We start from the raw sequence: 20558 nt of genomic DNA, 5'->3' as shown, positions 1-20558 counted from the left end.
TTTGGCAAACTGTGCAGAAGCAGCAAGTATATGTGAGCTTACATCAAACTCAGTTGCTTATCTGGTTATACTGAATATATAGAATTGCAGCTGGACACCGAGTCTTCTTCATTTCCCTGAAGACCAAACAGTAAATATCGCGCCCCCCCCCCCTTTTTTTTTTTTTTTACACTGGTGCTAATTTTCTTTCTTGTTCCCTTTTAGGTGTCGGAGTTTCTGTCAGCAATCAAGGCTTTTATAGAGCACATAAAGCAGAAAGAATAGGCTGTCCTCACCCCTGAGGCTAAATAAAAACTTGCTACACACGTCTTCACAGCATGTTGCAAGGGATACATTTGTGCGTGCAAAGTGTGCACATGCGAAGTGAGTGTGGAGCCAGACACAATAAAGGAAAATACATGGGAGGGGGCACTTCTTTTTCTAAGGATTTGAGGGAGATAGGTTATGTAGGTCCCTTTTACTCTCTCCCTCTTTCTGTCACTCTCACTCAGACTGAGTGAGAAACACCATCTCTCTGCCTGACTCTTCATACCAGTGTGGGCTTCTGTGTAGGTTGCAATACGACATTTGTTACTAGAGATTTAAGAGCTGTGGCAAGAAAGAAAAGGCGTGAAGCAGGGGGGGAAAAAGGGTAACGGTGATAGCTAGAAAATAACCTAATTTGCTCAAGTGAAGAGATACCACACAGGGATTTTCTAAGTGCCTCCAATTTGCACAGGTAAGATGTTTTATCTCTATCCTCTCTCTTGTTGCATGCACTGACATTTACAAATACAGATTCACACAAGTAAAGAAACGGACAAAAACATATAGTGTTTTTTTTTTTTACTAATGTTTATAGAAATGTTTATTTTTTATTATATTTATTTTTGATTGTTTTTAATTAAGGAGTGCGTATAAATATAATGTGTCTTAGTCTTATTTGCTAAAAATCAGAACTTCTAATTCTAATAGTTGTTTGCTGTCATTTAATTTTTTTTTAGATTTTATTAGCATATATATTTTATAAATATCTTCATGAAGCAGTCATCACAGAGGGAACATACTGGACAAAGTCATAGGAACTCTCTGTGAAAAGGGGCTCAAATGCTGTACTAACGTAGTCACTTAATAACGCTGTCATTAAAGTGGGTTCCTTTAGGATGATCGGCAATTAAGACCATTGGTCAGGTTTGAACGAAGTCTGGCAAACAGTGTTTATAGGGGAGAATGAGGCAAATTAAAAAGCATAGAGGGAAGGCATCTGTGACAAGGCGCATCAGTGCTTATTAGTCCTGAAAGCCAGCCATCAAATCTGAATCATTATTGTATAATCTGGTATATTTTTCATCACGCGCACTATTTCTGCAGGCTGTGGGGTACTTGGTGTATTTCATACTTCTGACTGCATACACATGTTAGAACAACGTGTCTGTGCTCTATTTAGTAATCATTTAAGGGTGTTCAGGTGCAAACTAGAAATGTTTCCATTTTATAAAATACAGGAGTTTTGATGACATTTCTATGAATTTACTTATGACGTTATTATTACTTATTGATTTTACATCAAGGGATTTTTACAAAACAAAGATAGAAATTATCCACATAACACAAAAACACACAGTCCAGGGTCTCATATTGAATGTACTCGTGGAAAACACCAATAAAGATTTAGAGCCAACTATAATTTTGAACTGCTACGGAATCAAACTCATTTCTCTTGGGCATGACAAATTTACGATGATGATAACTTGCAGAAATACAATTACAAACTTTCTGGATAAAACACACAAAAAATAGGTATGTGTATATCTTTAACAATAGAATACAAGATATGTCATTTATGGTCAATCAAAGTAAAAAACTGAAGGTATTAAATTAGAGATGCACCCACTTACCAAACATCGACATCTTCCAATACATGCTGATTGCTGTGCAGCAAGTGTCATCGTCGTCGGTGAAGAGGTAAAAAATGTACTGTACTGAATTTTTCAGTGATGTGACTTCATTTTTGTGTTGCTTGTTTTGGGAATCCAGCTCACACTACTGAATTTGTATTCATTCAAGTTTGCATAATGCTCGTATGTATCCAGAGCAAAACAGAGGAATTAATTTTTTGCAACAAAAAAACGAATGAAATAATAAAAAATTAGATGAAAAAAAAAACATCATCAGCACTGGCGTTCTCTAAACATGAGCGTAGGCACATAAATTCACAATCTGTGGGGAAAAAAATCTGGTACTCCATGGCATCTGCAGCACTTTGCATCTCTGTGCATGTCTAATTGAATAGAGATGCAGAGTGGTTGGTGCACACTGCCACAATTACCTAGCCAAATACTGAACAGTATTAGATTTTTAGGTTAAAACACACGCATGTGCGCACACACACGATCGCAAACAAGACCACAAAATCAGGAACTAAAATTCTTCTTGCGTGAATGTGGAAACAGCCAATATGAGCCTGGATAAAGAATTTCACAATGTGTGGATTTTGGAAAAATAAAAAATGCTGAGTTGAACACTACTACGTGATCGCAAACAAGACCACAAAATTGGGAAATTAAACTGCTGAAAGTCCTTGCATGGATGTGGCAATAGAATAGCCAGATAGGGAGAATCTGTTTTGTTGGCTATAACATGCTCTAAATGCTTTCTTCTAAAAAGATCTTCTTAACTGGAAAGAAATGGTTACGTCTTTTAGTTTTAATTCATCATACCCATAGGTAAGTGTAAATTTTTCTGCCCCTTGCAATCACTGAATGTTTATATGTGTGTGTCTGGACAAGTCTTAAGTTGTTCCTAGACAGAGCCAATACTATTAGGCAGGCTCTGACCTCTCTTAATTAAAGGGTCAGAAGGTCATAAACATTTAGGAGTCAATCATTAGCCCTGCAGACTAAGAAAGACAGTAATGCTGCTGTTTATAATTCCACTGTTACTGTCTTGAGGATGTTTTAAGATAGGATCTAGCTTAGACTTTCGCAACAGCACCAGTTCACACAGAGCGTCTTGTGTGTAGAGACAAAAATATGCCATCCAAAGTTGTTAGGCCAGCAGTCGCTGAGGGGTCTGCACTGGAATCATCAACAGGCAATAATGTCGTCCAGGAGCAAGCCTACATTCTTAATTCAAATAATGAGGGACACCATTAAGCTACCTCATCAGAATTTCATAGACTGAACCTTGACCTCATTTGTGTCTCATATTTGTCCAACCTCTGCCTCTTTTTCTCTCAGGATGCCTCAGCAGCCTCAGAATGACAGAAATACAAGAGTTTTATCAGTTTTGGGTTAGGAAATGTCAGTAGAGTCAGAGAGGCCACAAAAAGGTCAACGTAAAGAAAAATAAGGACAAGACAGCAGACAAACTGGGGTGCGAGAGAGTCTAAAGGAGTTGCTCTTCCTGTTTTGCATTTTGAGGGTTCTCAATTCCCATCACGCTTCACAAATTAGCTGCAGGGTCTGGATGGCTTCCACAAAGGCCATGGCAACAGTGTTACTAGGCAAGGGTAGATTTCTTTCAAGCTGTCAGATAAGGTAGATAGAGTGAGGCCAGATGGGATGAGAAAACATATTCCTGCTCTTGATTATTGGCACGTGCAGAACAAATTTGTAAATGTAACACAGAGCGGTCTGCCAGCGAGTCTAGCAAGCTCCAAAGTGGCGAATGCTGCTAAGCAAGTGATGGTACTAACAGGTTCTGAATTTAACATGGAAAATTGTCAAACATGCTGAGTGAGCTGACTGATTCACTAGAGTGGATCTTTCTACTAACGATTGTATCAACAGTCTGAAACATTTGTTCTCTGTGCGAAGGGACAGATAGCTCAGATGTGCTCCCACCTTTCAGAGCTCGGCCTTAATTAAAATACTGATATTTTATTGTGTTCTTTATTCTTTATACAAAAGCCTGAGAGGCAGATTCCATCTTGAGGATCTTAGCATTCTACAGCAGCTTCGCCATGGGCTTAATTTCAGCCTGACTGGGATCATGACCCTTTGAAAAATTGTCAGACAGGATTTAATATCAGTGGCTAAAAGTGACTCATAAATTGTGATTTCTTTTGGCTGTGATGGTGAATCTTTTACTTATTGATGTGTGTGTGTAACAGAGTTAATAATACATATGAAAAACATGCACTTACCTGTTCTTAATTATCATTTTAAGTGTGAATTTTATCATTTTTTTTTATTGTATTTTATTTTGAAAACCCAGAAACCGGATCTCACCCTAACGTTTAGAAGCTGCTAAGGCTTCCGCTCCTCACAGCACGCGCTTGCACTGTGAGGGTAAGTCCGGTAATGAAAGGCTCTGGCATTTTTATGGTTTCTGGTGTGAATGTTGTTACATAAGTTATATGTCGATGTATATAGGTTCATATTGATATTAGAAAGTTTCTGTGTAACTGAAACAAAGGCGGGTTGCTGTTAAATAGTGTTTCTGCCGTATTTATGCTCTTTGGCAGTTAGTCTTTGTCAGCCCCCTAGTGGTTGCTGCGCATAGCAGGAAATGTGTTTGGATTTACCGTTTTTCTGTGCTTTTTGTGATGTTGCTTTACATTGTAGGAACTACAATTGCCGGTACCACCAGAAGACACCTGTTGAATGTGTTTTATGTCTTCTGCAGGTATGTGAGCTTGTTAACAGCCATTTTGTCTGTAAAGCACAAGCAAGTGAAGATGTAATGCGCTATTGTTAATTTGTCCACTAGAGGGAAATGTTTAGTCGGTGGTATTTATGTTTATCCTGTTATTTTGTTTTATACGATTGTGGAATGTATTTTATTAGTCATAAGATTTCTTTTGTATACAAGCTCGGTATGACAGACTGTAAAATGGGAGAAATTATTATTTTCCACCTTTTCTTTATTAAAAAGTTAATTGTAAGTCCGTTAAGACAGCGCGCGCTTGCACTGTGAGGGAGCTACAATTGCCGGTACCACCAGAAGACACCTGTTGAATGTGTTTTATGTCTTCTGCAGAAGTAAACTGTGAAAAGCCAACCCTTCTGAGCGTCTGTGATTCTTGAAGAGCTGGAAGTGTTACACTCTCCCTCCTCCTTTTATTTGGGTTCAACTAATGTGTTTGATGAAGAATAAAAGATCATGCAGCTGCAGTCATTACAAGGATGACAGTAGCGCTTGCCTGAGTATGGAAACCAAGCTGGCCATCTGTGTCCCATATTGTCAGTGTCAATGTTGCGTGAATGACACATGCATCTTCTTATAATGATCACAGTGTATGCATATATCTCTGCTCCTTAACTAGTTTGGATGAAACGTGCTATATAAACTGCTTAGGCTACAAGGAATATCAACATTTATATAACTTTTGAGAATTGTTTTTATAACACTTAACTGCTTGCAATTATATATATATGAGCTGTTGTAGACGATCTAAAAATGAACACCATTACGCTCTAGTGCGACTGTGAATTGTCCTCTTATATATTCTACATGTTATGTTTGGTGTAATGTCAAAATAAATGGCAATGCTATGTGTTACATGTATGTTGTTACGTTACATGTATGTTTCTAAATACATTTTGTTAAACTATTTTTAGTGCAGTGCAACTTTGTGTTCTCATTTATATATGTGAAAAAGTCTAATTATTATTGATTAGTAACTGATTACTTTGTCAAAGAATATGTAGCTTGCAAAAACTAACAACAATAAACACATTTATGTACTATTTGTTTGGTGTTTATCAACACCTGTTTTTGCCATAAAAAAAATAACATGATAAATGAACATGCACCTCTGTATTTCTATACACGAACAAAGCAAATAAATTCTGTAGGCCTGGCAAAAACTTCCTGTAGGGTCGTAGGTCGTATTTTTGCTAGGCCTACAGAATTTATTTGCTTTGTTCGTGTATAGAAATACAGAGGTGCATGTTCATTTATCATGTTATTTTTTTTATGGCAAAAACAGGTGTTGATAAACACCAAACAAACACCAAAAAAAAAAATATATATAATAATAATGTCCAAATAATTTGAGTGTATAACCACACGTTGTATATCAAAACACAGACACTTTCACCCTTGTCTTATTTCAGTCACACCCCTCACCTTTTTGTTTGGTTTTTTTTTTTGGGGGGGGGGGTTTCGCTTGTTTGGGTTTTTCTTTTGTCTAAACTCACTTGGTTACAACAACCCACATTCAACTTGTGAACAGCAGGGGAGCAGAACAGCAGCCACGGCGATGAGCATCAAGCTGATCTGAAGATCCGGGTCACGGCACCAGTGTAACACTTCCAGCTCTTCAAGAATCACAGACGCTCAGAAGGGTTGGCTTTTCACAGTTTACTTCTGCAGAAGACATAAAACACATTCAACAGGTGTCTTCTGGTGGTACCGGCAATTGTAGCTCCCTCACAGTGCAAGCGCGCGCTGTCTTAACAGACTTACAATTAACTTTTTAATAAAGAAAAGGTGGAAAATAATAATTTCTCCCATTTTACAGTCTGTCATACTGAGCTTGTATACAAAAGAAATCTTATGACTAATAAAATACATTCCACAATCGTATAAAACAAAATAACAGGATAAACATAAATACCACCGACTAAACATTTCCCTCTAGTGGACAAATTAACAATAGCGCATTACATCTTCACTTGCTTGTGCTTTACAGACAAAATGGCTGTTAACAAGCTCACATACCTGCAGAAGACATAAAACACATTCAACAGGTGTCTTCTGGTGGTACCGGCAATTGTAGTTCCTACAATGTAAAGCAACATCACAAAAAGCACAGAAAAACGGTAAATCCAAACACATTTCCTGCTATGCGCAGCAACCACTAGGGGGCTGACAAAGACTAACTGCCAAAGAGCATAAATACGGCAGAAACACTATTTAACAGCAACCCGCCTTTGTTTCAGTTACACAAACTTTCTAATATCAATATGAACCTATATACATCGACATATATAACTTATGTAACAACATTCACACCAGAAACCATAAAAATGCCAGAGCCTTTCATTACCGGACTTACCCTCACAGTGCAAGCGCGCGCTGTGAGGAGCGGAAGCCTTAGCAGCTTCTAAACGTTAGGGTGAGATCCGGTTTCTGGGTTTTCAAAATAAAATACAATAAAAAAAAAAGATAAAATTCACACTTAAAATGATAATTAAGAACAGGTAAGTGCATGTTTTTCATATGTATTATTAACTCTGTTACATGTGCACTGCAGAAATAAGAATTTTTGCAAAATTTTTTAAAGCTGGTACAAGTAATGCATGCTCTGGAAAGGTCACACATGTCAGCCTATAATCTTCTGCTCATATTGAATTGGTCTGACACCTACTGACTGGAAAGCATCAACCCATTCAGCTGCACAAACTGCACTGCAAAAACTAGCATTTGATATGTTTGCTTCTGGGGATGTCAGTGCTACTAGTCTGGATTGCCATGAATTTTGTACTCCAATTTTAAATTTTCCTTTTGTGTCACCATCATGTTTAGGAAGTCTCTCCAAAACTATTGGATGGGCTGCCACTGAACTTGAGATGAATGTCTTTCGGTGGATGAAGTGAATTCTATTTTTAAGTTGCTCCTGATTGCATTGCTCCATTCACTTTCTCACTCACTCATCTCGCTGTGAGTGGTCAGCAAGTCTTAAGTGTTCTTTAAGTGCAAGTCCATAACATGCCTCACAAATTTGCATTACGTTATGTGTGAACACAGAGTTAGGAAAGGAGCAATAGATAAAAGTATGCTAAATGCTAAATGTTTTACCCCCATATATACTGTTTAAATGCAGTTGCTGCAGACTACAGTAAGAATAAAAAACTGAAAAATGCATTATTCATAGATTACTGAGTAGAATTCAGCTACCAGATGTTTAAACTTCCGTCTTGTTCAGGGAAAACCTTAAGTTTATCCAGGCACCTTCCTGGAAAACAAATAAAATGTATGACACATAAATATTTGGGTTAGTGTTCTGAATGGTAATGTGTTTCCCTGTACACAGAAGGAGGCTGAGGCTTTGTTTTTGTTCCTCTGTGAAAGCTCTGTCCTGACTGGTGTGCATTGTCTCCTGGAACACTTTGCACTCAGTATCCACAGCAAACAATTAAGTTGGAACTGGGCATGTTGTTTTTGTTAGTAGATGAAGACCAGTCTATTACAAGTCATGATCTGCTTAAAAAAAAACTTAAGGGAACAATTGACTCATATGTCACATTTTAAAGAAAGAAATAGTCAAGTTGAAAATCTTTACTGATAAAAGACAATGTAATTTATTGAGAGCAATAAGATGTCACTGGAAATACAAAATCATCAACCTTTTGAGAGCAAGATTCAAAATCAGCCCAAAAAAGCTAACACCAAACCTCTGATCCTCTGCTTAGTAATGTTTCGTTTCATCTGAGCTCGCTGGGTCCTCTGGTATTTAATTTAATTTGGCATAATGTGCTTTCTTTTGATCAACATAGTACATAGTACTCTGTAATTGTTCCTCAAAAGCTCATGTTGCAATGGAGGCCTCAGATTCTCTCTCTGCTATGTTAAGCCTTTACTGCACATTTTCTCCCATTCGCAAGATCACAATATGCATTAGATCTCCCCAGTACAAGTGCCTTTTGCCAAACCCACAATGCTCTGACATGAGGACTATGTCAAAAGGTGAAAGAACTGTACTCTAGCTCCTTTGATCACAGTATGTAAGTTTTACTCTTGCTGTAGACCTTTGGATATTTTTGGATGCAATGTCATAATCTGCTTTCATTTGTTGTTGCCACTTTAGAGGATATTGCAGTTGAGAGTTACACTCTTCCGCATCATTAATCGCAAAAAATAAGATCAACTGGCAGATGGTGATTTGTATCATAAAGCAAATAAAAGGGAGAGTACTCAGGCGCTTCACTGGTTGTGCAGTTATGGGTGTGTACGACTTTGTTTACATAGCCACTGCAATTTCCCTTTTTTCCTTATAAAAAGTCCAGGGCATTGATAGCAAGATCCAATTAAATCTTTCTGTTGCGTTCCACTCTGAGTGAAAAGAAGTTGTTTGTTAATTTGCAATGCTTTAATCTTTCTGCACCTGCCCGAATAGCTGGTTCTCAAATTCTTCACCATCTAGTCTTTTTTTTAGCAGGAAAGCCAAAGGATAAAGAAAAAAGGGAGAACATATCAAATATAAATCCTTGTATGGTTTCCACCCAGACATCTTCAGGTGGGGGACATGGGATATGGCAGGGTCCTGAAACTGCACTTGCAAGAACTCAGTCTGTGTTATTTTTATATCTGGCTCGCTTTGTGCAGTTATCTCTTGAATGTGTAGGCTAATAGCTGTAATAGCTGAGATCAAGTCCAAGTGCTTTTGAGTCTAAACTGCACTAAGTATGGAACCTAATACTTCAGGGGAGCACTGTTCTTTACATGGACAGCCCATACTCACAGATTTACAGGACAGGAAGTCTGCATCTGTACAGAATGTCAGAGTTCTGTTAAAATCACACAGCTCGGTCAACCAGTGATGCCCTGTGACTTCAGTTTAGCTGTGCTCAACACATAAGTGACAGAGTTATTATCACTGCCTCTAAACTGTCTGTAACGGCCCATGTGAGTGCTAGAAATACCAGATGGCAATAGCTGTAATGGAAAAAAGGCTGCTGGTCCTATACAAGTTCAAGGGAAAATAGCCTCCTTTCTTGACCTCTGTAATTGCGCTGCCGCCAAATTCATAGTCTTAGTCTGTTTTTCTTTTCACACTGAATAAAAATATAATTGATTTTGTAAATTTTGGTCATTCAATGTTACAAATGGGAGAATTAGCCGTAGCATTGTCCACTAGTTCTTTGGCTAAGCCTTCAAAATCACGAGTCATTTTTCTGTTTCATTCAATATCTCCTCATAGACACTAATAGTGGTCTTTGTACTATGTACATACTCACTATTACTGGAACTGGAATCTCATCAGCCCTATTATTTTAGCCTTTGGATCATAAAGTTTAAGGTTAGTCTTGATACACACTGATAAGGGGATTTCTCACCCACTGGCAGCTTTCATATCCAGCAACTCTTCTTTACAAACAAGGCATTTTCAGCTGTACCATTTGTGTTTCGTGTAAGGCTTGTATGATTTAGACAGTCGTTCCCTTTGTTTTGTGACTGGGGATTTTTTAATACTCCTTCTCTCACTTTGTGGGGACTTACATGAGTGCTGGGGGAGCTAAGCTTTGGTTTTGGGTCATTTTGGGACTTTTTTGCTTTTTTTTTTTGAGGTCATGACATGTCCCTTATTCATAAAGTCTTTCAGCTACCCGGCAGGTTCTGTATCCTTCTCTGCACCTTTTTACCTAGTGTACATCACCACCAAATATGATCAATTTGTTCCTGCTGACAGACCTCCTTAAAGGCACCTTAGTTTTCTTTGGATTTTCTCTCACACTGGATATTTGCAACAGTGATCTGTAAACTCCCTGACTGCAATATTACCTTCCTCTTTTTTGTAAATACCCAGTTTTATTTAGTTAGTTATCTAAACAGGTTTCATTAGAAAATTATTTTCTTTTTACTCTGTGCCATATTTTCAAACTTGCTCTGTACGTAGTTCTTTGTATGTGGCTTTAATCTTTAGAGCCCTCTCACTTTCATTGTACAAAGCAACAGTAATCCAGCACTACTGCTCTCATTCTGCAGCTCCACCCTCATCTCAGCCCTGACATCATCATTTGACAAGCTTGCCGTGATGGAGTGGAGGTCCTGGCTTTGAACTAAGTCGTTACACTACTTACTTGGTCCATGCACACATTAGTCAGTTGTTGCCATCTGCGCTGTCGGTAAAGCTGCACAGACTCTCTTTAACTCCCACACCTTGCTCTGTCTACTTCACTCGCTTCTTCTGCAGAATTGGCAGTAATGTGTCGTTGACAGCTTATTTTGGCCCCTCACGGCAACTAAAATAATGTGTAAACAGAATAATAAATAAACAAATAAAGCTTTATACGAAAAAGTACATTGGCAGATATTTGGGCGTAAAAGAAAACACACTTTACAGTTGCCACACATGTGGTGTAAGGTTTACCACGGTGTCTCCAGATTCTTTTATAGCTGTGTTCAGTGTGGACCTGCTCCCATCTGTGGGGCATCAGAGGTGCCAGTTCTGGTGTTCTCTGGCAAATGGCTCTGCCATTCAGACTGTATGGTGCTGGACTATCACACTAAAGGATGATGGGCCTTCATGCCACCCTAACGGAGTCTAATTTTGGTAAAAGCATCCACAAGAGCAGCCTACTGGAGGTCATTTTGTAGGTCTCTGGCAATATTTGCTCTCTTCCTCGCTGTACAAAGAAAGAGCTATTATTATAAAGGAGGAGGCCTCTGATCGGGTATCATAGTCACACAGGTCCTCTTCCCCTGTGACACCTGTAAGAGCACTGTGGTCACACTGCAACCTGCATCCAGGTTTAGATGTAGATGAGCTATTATTCCACTGCTGACTCAGTCCCCATGTACAATCTCTTCCAGCTCTTCTTGTGCAAAGCCTTGTCTCGTAGTTTTTTCCTGCCAGGCTTGAGAGTGACCTGGGTGACAAAGAAAATGTTTGTGTTACAGCATGTATGGATGTGCCGTTCTTGGGCAACTGGGCAAAATGTGCAATCAGAATGGGCTGCAGTACCATCTTATGCTACCTTTACTGCAATGCATACTAACAAGAAAAAAAACAGACCCAGAGATGGATAAAGAGAGAGCAATGATCTGTGGCCACCACCTGCTAAAATCTGTATGCTTTGGGGCATTTTCTTGTTCTTACCCTCCTGTGCACCAATTCTCACATTTAATTCATCACAGCAAGTGAAATGAATACAGATTCCTAACTGGACTGATTGATATCCCTTTGATGATTAAGTATAATTTGTATTTTTAAACACCGATTAGTTCAAGAAAATATCTTTAAAGTCAAATGTCAGCGTTATATTGTAAATTCTCATATGTAACGCATGGATACATTTCCATGATAGCCAAGGACGCAGCCAACACAAAGCCTTTATAGATGCTGACTGAAAATGCCAATTCAAATAGCACATTAGATATGATGTTGGTTTCCACAGCTCCAGTTTAATCAGGACAAAACATGCTATACTCATCTTTGTCTCTGTCCTAAAGTTTTGTTTTTGTTTTTTCAGATCAATTTAAATCAGTACTTGACTTCTTACTCCAATGGCAAAAACAAGACAGTTAAATGTGAAAAGTTAAAGTTCTGGAGGAAGTGTTGAGTCTCATTCAGTGTAGCCTGATAGTCTTTTAGAGAAAAAGTAATGTAACTGATAAGACATGCTGTAATACAAGCCTGTCCAGACACGACAGTTCACTCTGCCACTGAGGAAATTACTCTGAAAAAAATTAAACAACTTGTGAATTCACTGTATTAAGTTATATCAAGACTGGCAATATGCTAAGGAGAAAATTACAGACTATATAAGCTTATAGACATTCAGTATTTCAACTTTAAATGATTTTCAGCATTATTTTCCATATCTATTCTCACTTAGAAATCTGACTGTTCTCACAGTGCATTAGACCAGTTGATTAGGCCCAAAATATATTTATAGGCAAGAATAAATAATATTTTTAGGTTGACCATGTGCTCACGGGAAGCTGCAACTTCTGAAAGTAGCAAGTCGCCTATTTGAATTCTTGAAGTCCAGTAGATTGGCAATGTATAGAACTCCATGTGAATTATCTATTGATTTTTTTCTTATATTAATGTGTGCTTTAGCTGCATCTGGTATTATTTGAGGGAGAAAAAAACAAAAATGTAGCAAAAAAATCCTTTGGTTGAAAGGAAATCCATTTGACCGTCAGTATAAATATAGTGAATACTGATCTGTGGATAAAGGTCGCAATTTTGATTTCAAAAGAAAGAGAAGCTGACATTAACAGAAATGATTCACAGACATCTGAAAATTATTTCAAGCGCGGGCAGTGGTTTAGTCTGAGCTGTAGCAGCAGTTTGCTATTTTATTAATTGCCAAAGCTAAAAGGCCACACGATGATGAGCAGCAGCTATTCCAGCCTGGTACTGCATGAGAATGTGATCTGCAGGTTGTGGAGAAAGTCATATTCTGAAATTGTGTTGACAGAGACACAATAAAAACAAAATGCCAATAATCCAATTCAGGCTTCTTCTAATTTATTTAAATAGTCTCCAGGCTTCTTGAAGGGCATCCAAAGCTCTTCGTTGGATGTTGGATACATTTTGTTGTGTTTTCTGTCAACCTGATCCCACACTGCTTCAAAAATGTTGAGGTCTCAGGGGAGGCCAATCTATGACTAATAGTGTTCACTGAGAGTTTTTCTGTCCAGGTATGCTTTTATGGTATTGGCAATAAAAACATACCTGGATCATTTTCAAAAGCATTTGGGCTCATTTTCATGCTGAACAATGAAGCTAGCTTTCCAAATGTTATTGCATGGTGGATCAAAAGCTGATGTTACTTTTCCACATTCATAATCCCTTTCATTTTGACAAGATCCTCAACACCACTGACTGAAATGCAGTCACAAACCATGACAGAGCCTCCACCATGCTTTACAGATGGCTGTAGACACTCACTGTTGACCTCCCCTGACCTCCTTCCTGCATACCAAAAACAATCTGAACCAATAATTTTAAATTTGTATTCAACCTATAAGACCTGTTACCACTGACTTTCACTCTAATTCTTTTTAAATTTCGTATACTTCAGCCTTTTCTCCCTGTTTCCCTTCTTCAAGAATGGCTTCTTAAAAGCCACAGGTGCTCTGAGACCATTTCTGATGAGGCTTTGGTGAACAGTAGATGGCTCAATTAAAAGGCTAGATGCATGTCTCAAGTCCTGTGTTAGATTCTTTGATGGATTTTTCCAGTTTCTTCATGAAATAAATTTAATTTACTGTTCATTTGCTCTTTGGCAGTCTCCTTGTTTGTGCAATAATATTCTTTTACACATGTCAAACTGTGTTTTTATTTATAAAATCAAAGAAACAAAAAGAAACTGAAACAAATTGTGTTTTAGCAGTAACAAAGGGCGTAAAGATATAATTAAAAATTGGCTCATGCGAACCCAGCCCAATTTTTACTCTTTAAGTGTGCGCGTGTGTGTGTGTGTGTGTGGGGGGGGGGGGGGGGGGGGGATATATGTGTGTATTCACATCATTTATGTTAATGAGAGTGTGGGGAGTGAGTTGGAGGGTGGGGTTGGCTGCTTTTAACTATGTAAAGCACTTTGTGCTACATTTTTTTGTATGAAAAGTGCTTTATAAATAAAGACTGATTGATTGATTGATTGATTGATTGATTGATTGATTGATTGATTGATTGATTGATTGATTGATTGATTGATTGATTGATTGATTGATTGATTGATTGATAAGTTTTCATTATGTGTAGAGACAACACTAGTTCCCATGTTTGGTTAGGCCTTTTTTATGTAATGTTTGAATCATTCAAAGATCAGTGTTAAGTGGCTTAACACACACAAAAAAACATTCCTCTATAAATGAACAGGTATAAGAACTGGACTGAGAAAAAAATAGCCAATGTAAAAACAAAAAAAAACAAAAACAGAAAGAAACAAATTGCTGAAAGACCTTCAGAAATCTTGGAAAACAACGGATCAAGACCATTTTTTAAAAAATACAAGAGTTTCAGGTTGCTTGGAAGCAAAATATAAAGAAATAAGGGAAGACTTTTGCACAGTACTGTCCATTCATGTACTTCCTCATTCTTAGGAAAATGCAAGCCCCAAGGCAAGGTCGGGTCTAAAATTAGTTAGCAACAATGTGACACTACTGTGTTGAGTAAACTGTCAGACATAAAAAAAAACAAAACAAAACACTTGCTAGCATTCACTCCAGTAATTATCTCCACGATTAACCTCCTAAGACCCGAACTCTTCCATGGCATGCATTTTTAATTTCTCTTTGATATTTGGGCATGTTGGGAAAATTTCCAGATTTGGTTTTTTTTACCTGTTTTTTGTTTCTGAGAAAAATTTGATCCACATATGAGGACATATGTTTAAAATTTCGATAGAACGGTGGCAGCATGATGTCCTTGTAAGTGGATATCCCTCCCTTGTAGAGCAGAATTTATTATTTTGGTCTAGACATCCCAAAATGTGATGTCCACATATGTGGACGCCTGGTCCTAGGATGTTAAGATTTGTCATGAATGCATACACACATACACAGAATCCCAAGGTGAAAAGACCGTTAAGCACAGTTGTAATACCCAGTATTATATATGTTATTATTACCCTGAATGATGATCATACCTTGAGTGACATATTCTTGAAACCAGTCCCGAGATGTCTGGGCATGTCCGTGCACCCTGTTGTGTAGTAAATTGTTATTAGATTAAAAACACCCTCATATTACCACTCATCTATCCATAACAATCACAGATTAATGATTTATCTAAGACATAAAATTCATGCAAAATAAAGTTTTAGAGGTGTACATAGTCATTTCTTCTTTATGATCTTTTTGGTCTGTGGATAATCCGCTTCTAATGACTGCATTTGGGCTAGCGGTGCCTAGAACTGGGAGTTGTCAGTTATTCTAAGGGAAAGGAAGGCGTATAATATTCTAGTGCATGATACATTACATTGAAAAAAAATCCAAGGTGATGGAAAAAAAAGTGGATCACTGGATAACTCAGTAAATCTTTTAAATCATTTCTCAAAAGAAGCCATTTATTCTCAAACCTCATACACAAGAAAGTAACTTAGACATTATTCATTTCTTCCTATAACAGTTTCAGAAGAATTATGCAGGTGAGTTTTTAGTATCCTGATTCATGCACAAAATAAATCAAACCTCTGCACTGGCATGAAGATCATGAACTATGAGTCTGATGACATATTTGCTAAGGTGAATCAGATCCACCATTTTTAACTGCTGTCACAGATAAGCACCTTCGTGGCACTTAGAACTAAGAGATAATATACAGGAGTACACATTAGATCAAGATCCATCACTAACAGGTGACTTTTGGATCAAAACAACATATTAGTCAATGTGGTGAAATGAGAAGCTGAAAAGCCACAAGACATAGCTCATTCACATTAAAGACTCAGTATGCAACAAGGTCATCTAGCTTACTAACATGCAGAGTACAGATATCTACATTCTGTGTTCAGGGTTACGTGGGATTCTCCACGATTTGTTTTTAGAACTGAACAAACCTCTTGGATGAGAAGTGAAACATCTTCACAAATGTAAAGGAGTCCTGGTGCCTTTTTTCAGCCTCAATATACTTTCAAGGAAGAGAGTGATACAACAGAGCTGTGGTTGTACTGTAAAGTTATAAAGGAACCAACGTTTGTTATGGTTTTAGTCAACTTTCCAAACATAATTGAGTTAATGTGCCATTATCAGAATGGGAAGTTGCATTTTACATATGCAGCTAGCAACCTTGAAAACCTGCATTGAAAAAACTCTCTATGAACACTATTTATATTACACATACTTCACCACTGGAGAAATTGTTCCTATAAATTTGCTGCAAACATAAAGTTATTTAGGTTAATGAATTTTTACCCACTATAATTGAATTCTGTCACTTCAGCGTTATTATGTTGTCAGTCTACTGGATCCCTGAAGACTACAAAAATCAATGGCTGATTTTCCATGCAGTATTTATTGGATAACTGTTGATGGTGTCTTTTTTAAGGCTGGCGTGCAGAGACATGGATGTCTTCATGGACAAGGATTTCAGTATGACTGGCAACACAAGTCATGAAACATCACGAGCAAGAATAGAAGGAAACAAAGACCAAGGACTCAACCACAGCAACCCCTTGGACATGTTCATAGGCATAGAGCTCCTTCAGCGATACAAGCCTCTCTTCCTGCCTCTGTACTGCCTTGTAGTGGTAGTAGCTGTTGTTGGAAACTCCTTCCTTTTGGCTTGCATCCTGGCTGACAAGAAACTCCACAATGCCACCAACTTTTTCATCGGTAACTTAGCAGCAGGTGACCTGTTGATGTGTTTGACTTGTGTTCCGCTGACAGTGTCTTACGCCTTCGACAGCCATGGCTGGGCTTTTGGAAGACCTTTCTGCCATTTGGTTCCCTTGCTGCAGTGTGCCACAGTCTTTGCATCAGTGCTTTCACTTACTGCTATTGCTGTGGACCGCTATATTGTTGTAGGTAAGGGACTTGACATTACCATTACTGATTAGCAGTAATTTACTGTACGTTCAAAAGTTAACCTTACTATATTCCAAAATGTGTTTTCTGTAATGCGAAATGCAAATTGACCACACACAGATTTAGTCTCCTGATACTGAGATGACCAAGCTAAAATAATTAGAGACTTCTCTAATTTTTACACACTTCTATACATGGCCACTTTAATTTCGGTATGAAATAACATCCTTATTGTTTTTACCTAATATATACTATATCTGTATTTTTTCCTTGTCTCAGCTCATCCAGTACGGAGGAGGATTTCTGTGTGGGGTTGCGGTGCAGTGACTTTGGGTGTCTGGCTTTTATCTTTGGCCCTGGCCGCACCTCCATCGTACTACACAGACTACCTGGACCTGCGGCCCACGGGCATTGACCTGGTAGTGTGTGAAGAATTCTGGCCAAATAGTGGCAATCTGCGGCTTCTCTACTCTTGCTTCATTTTAATAACCTCGTATATGATCCCACTGCTGTCAGTTAGCGTATCCTACTGTGCCATTACTATCAGTTTGAAGCGCTATTCAGTGCCTGGGGAGCCATCAAACAGTCAGCAGCGCTGGAGCCAAAGGAGGAAGAAGACGTTCTCTCTGCTGGTGGCCTCAGTGCTGGCCTTTGCCCTGTGTTGGCTGCCTCTCCAGGTGATTCAAGACATTGATGAATTCTAACCATTACTCCATTAATCCTTATCTATAGGCATTAGACAAAGAAAGTAACATTTTTCTATATGTATCTGTTCGAAACTCATAACCTCAATAGCAGCAAAATGATGCAAAACTGCAGGTTTAACTACTATTAGGATGATTCAATTTTATGCATCATTAACTATGGAAACCCAACATCAGATATTTGTGTCCACAAAGCCAATATTATGTCCACAATGAGCCATGTAAAAGGCTAACAGATTAGGATTTCATTGTCACATTATTGAACTGGAAGGAAAAGTTGACACTGCAATATGGCTGCAAACACTCAGAGCCTTGTTTCACTAAAAGCACTTTGCGTGCACTGCTTAAATGCAGATCGTAAGTGTTGGTAGAGTCGCATTTCTAAAGTCAATGTTGCATGCAAATTGATAAATTCGTGGCTTCTGCAAGGCTCCTTCATGACTTAGGAGAAGGGTATTTGTCATGGCTAGTGAAACGTGTCCAAATGAGTCAAAAGTGAAATGATCTGGTTTTATAAATTGCAGTTGGCATGTTGCAAATCCTGCTGCTAAACACCGAAACTTAACTTGTGACGTGGAATGATTTAGTATTAGCGTTCAACCAAATCTAATTATGCTGGCAAATTTCACATTTCTGAAATCCATTACCACAGTTCAAGCTGCCTTCTAATTTGTGATTTTCTAGGCAGAAAGAGAGGAGCAGCTTGGTCAGACTTTTTCAAAAATGTTCCTAATAGTTTAAGAAGTCAGTGCTGATTCGATGCAATAACAACTTTTTCCATTGTGTTTTGTAGGTGCTGAACCTGTTGCTGGACTTGGACCCGGACTTCCATATTATGGGCAAGCGCTACATAAATGTCTTACAAGTATGTTGCCACTTAGTGGCTATGAGTTCTGCATGTTACAACCCTTTCATTTATGCCTCACTGCACAGCAAGGTGCGAATGCACCTCAAAGGTTATCTCTGTCCTTGCCATAACCACCAGAGAAGGATGGTGGAGAGATCCAGTTGAACCCACAATGCGACTGTAGCAGCTCTTGATATGCAGAGCCCATTCTTATCCGCAAGCTAGCACCTGCACCCCAGCATGAGCGTTAATGTCTGAGACATCCAGGAGAATACAATGAGGCTGTTCAAAATTTATTTAAACCATTTTCTTCATGCTTTACCAGCATGTTGTGACGTCATGGCATTTAGTCCTTTCTTGTAGCATCTCCAAAGGTAGTAGCTAAAAAAAAAACAACTAAAAAAAACACTGCTTACAAAGAAATCCAATGATGGTAAAGAAAAAGAAGACCAGTGAAGAGTCCACTGGGATCCCTGTGTTGTGCTTAGATGGCAGTGCTGCAGAGGCTACGCAGACGCTGCAGCTTTGAAAAGGCCAGCGGGGGTATAAACAGTATTCAGCTGTAGCAGACTTATGCTTGAGCTTGAGATCATGGGTGTTAACTCTGGTTACATGGACCGGTTTGCTTAAACATTAAACACTTGACTTCAGGGAGCTGACCGTACAGTGAACTCCTCAAACCAGACGTGGATCAGGAAAATACTAATGATGGTTTTATGTTGTCCACAGAACTGAATGTCATTCAATTATTTACATATATTATTGGATAACAAATTGCTGGCTATTTTTAGGTTTATTAAACGTAATTAGGTGGTACAGTCTAAGTGTGTTGTATGTGTAAATAAATATATATTTGTGTTTTTGCATACATGCTGTATGCAGTCTCTTCATTTTCTGCAGGTCAAAACCACAGTATATGCAATAATGATAAAAATGCATCTTACTGTATATGACACCTTGCAGCAGTATTGGAAATCGTCTTCAATTACATCTTATCAATACCAAATTAATAAAGGATTTACTTGAGTGAGAGCTCATAGTTAAATGTTAAGTGCTCTGGCTCTACCTGACAAAAGAGACTGGCACAATAATTAATTATTAGATAATTAAAGCACAGACAAAAACAATAACTGTAAAGCATTACTCTGCTGATGCCGTTCTCATTGACTTGCCATCAAGTATGATTAATGCTTTCATAGGCTGGGTATGAAGACTCACCAGAGGACATGCCAATGTGCTCTAAATTGCAAGCAAGCAGAATTAATTTTTTTCAAGCTAAAATTTTCATTGATGCTAATTTCTGTCTATGTAGATCTGTCTAGAGCTCTCTATTTGGACAGATAAATGAATGAATAGATAGATAGATAGATAGATAGATAGATAGATAGATAGATAGATAGATAGATAGATAGATAGATAGATAGATAGATAGATAGATAGATAGATAGATAGATAGATAGTAGATAGAGTGCATCAAATGCAATAATGCAGGGTAAAATGTCCATCAACAAATCTAATCAGCCCATTCAAAAATAGCAAACACCATTTGCTCAAACATATCCAGTGAACCTTTAGTGCAAACTAATGAGCCACCGCTCCCCAGCTAATGCTCGCTGATGCCAACTGTCACCTTTTAACAATCAAATTACTTTGCTGTCTGTTGCTTGGCAGCTTGGTTGGCTTTTCTCTCTAAGTAAACCTTGAGACTGCATTCACCCCTACTCATTTGGATTTTTGTCCTGATGCTTTTTTCTGAAAGGGTTTAAAATAGTTATTGTTGTTAAAAGTGATTTTGTTTGTTTGTTTGCTTGTTTGTATTTTTTTAATTGAATTTCATCTCTTTCCGCCAAATGCCCTATTGCTACACATAATAG

General features: G+C 38.1%; 1 protein-coding gene across 1 annotated transcript; it reads left to right on the top strand.

The window, feature by feature from the left end:
- Positions 1-413: 413 nt before the first annotated feature.
- Positions 414-19951, top strand: LOC308401099 (prolactin-releasing peptide receptor). Its single transcript, XM_080889160.1, has 4 exons — positions 414-718; positions 16655-17133; positions 17413-17810; positions 18631-19951. The coding sequence occupies exons 2-4, from the start codon at positions 16671-16673 to the stop codon at positions 18847-18849; spliced, it is 1080 nt and encodes a 359-aa protein (XP_080745286.1). The 5' UTR covers positions 414-718; positions 16655-16670; the 3' UTR covers positions 18850-19951.
- Positions 19952-20558: the final 607 nt, after the last annotated feature.

The sequence above is a fragment of the Rhamphochromis sp. 'chilingali' genome, assembly GCF_963969265.1.
Source record: "Rhamphochromis sp. 'chilingali' genome assembly, chromosome: 8".
In the NCBI taxonomy this organism is placed as follows: Eukaryota; Metazoa; Chordata; class Actinopteri; order Cichliformes; family Cichlidae; genus Rhamphochromis; species Rhamphochromis sp. 'chilingali'.
Note: the sequence above shows the minus strand (reverse complement) of the source record. Positions and strands in the feature narration are given on the sequence as shown.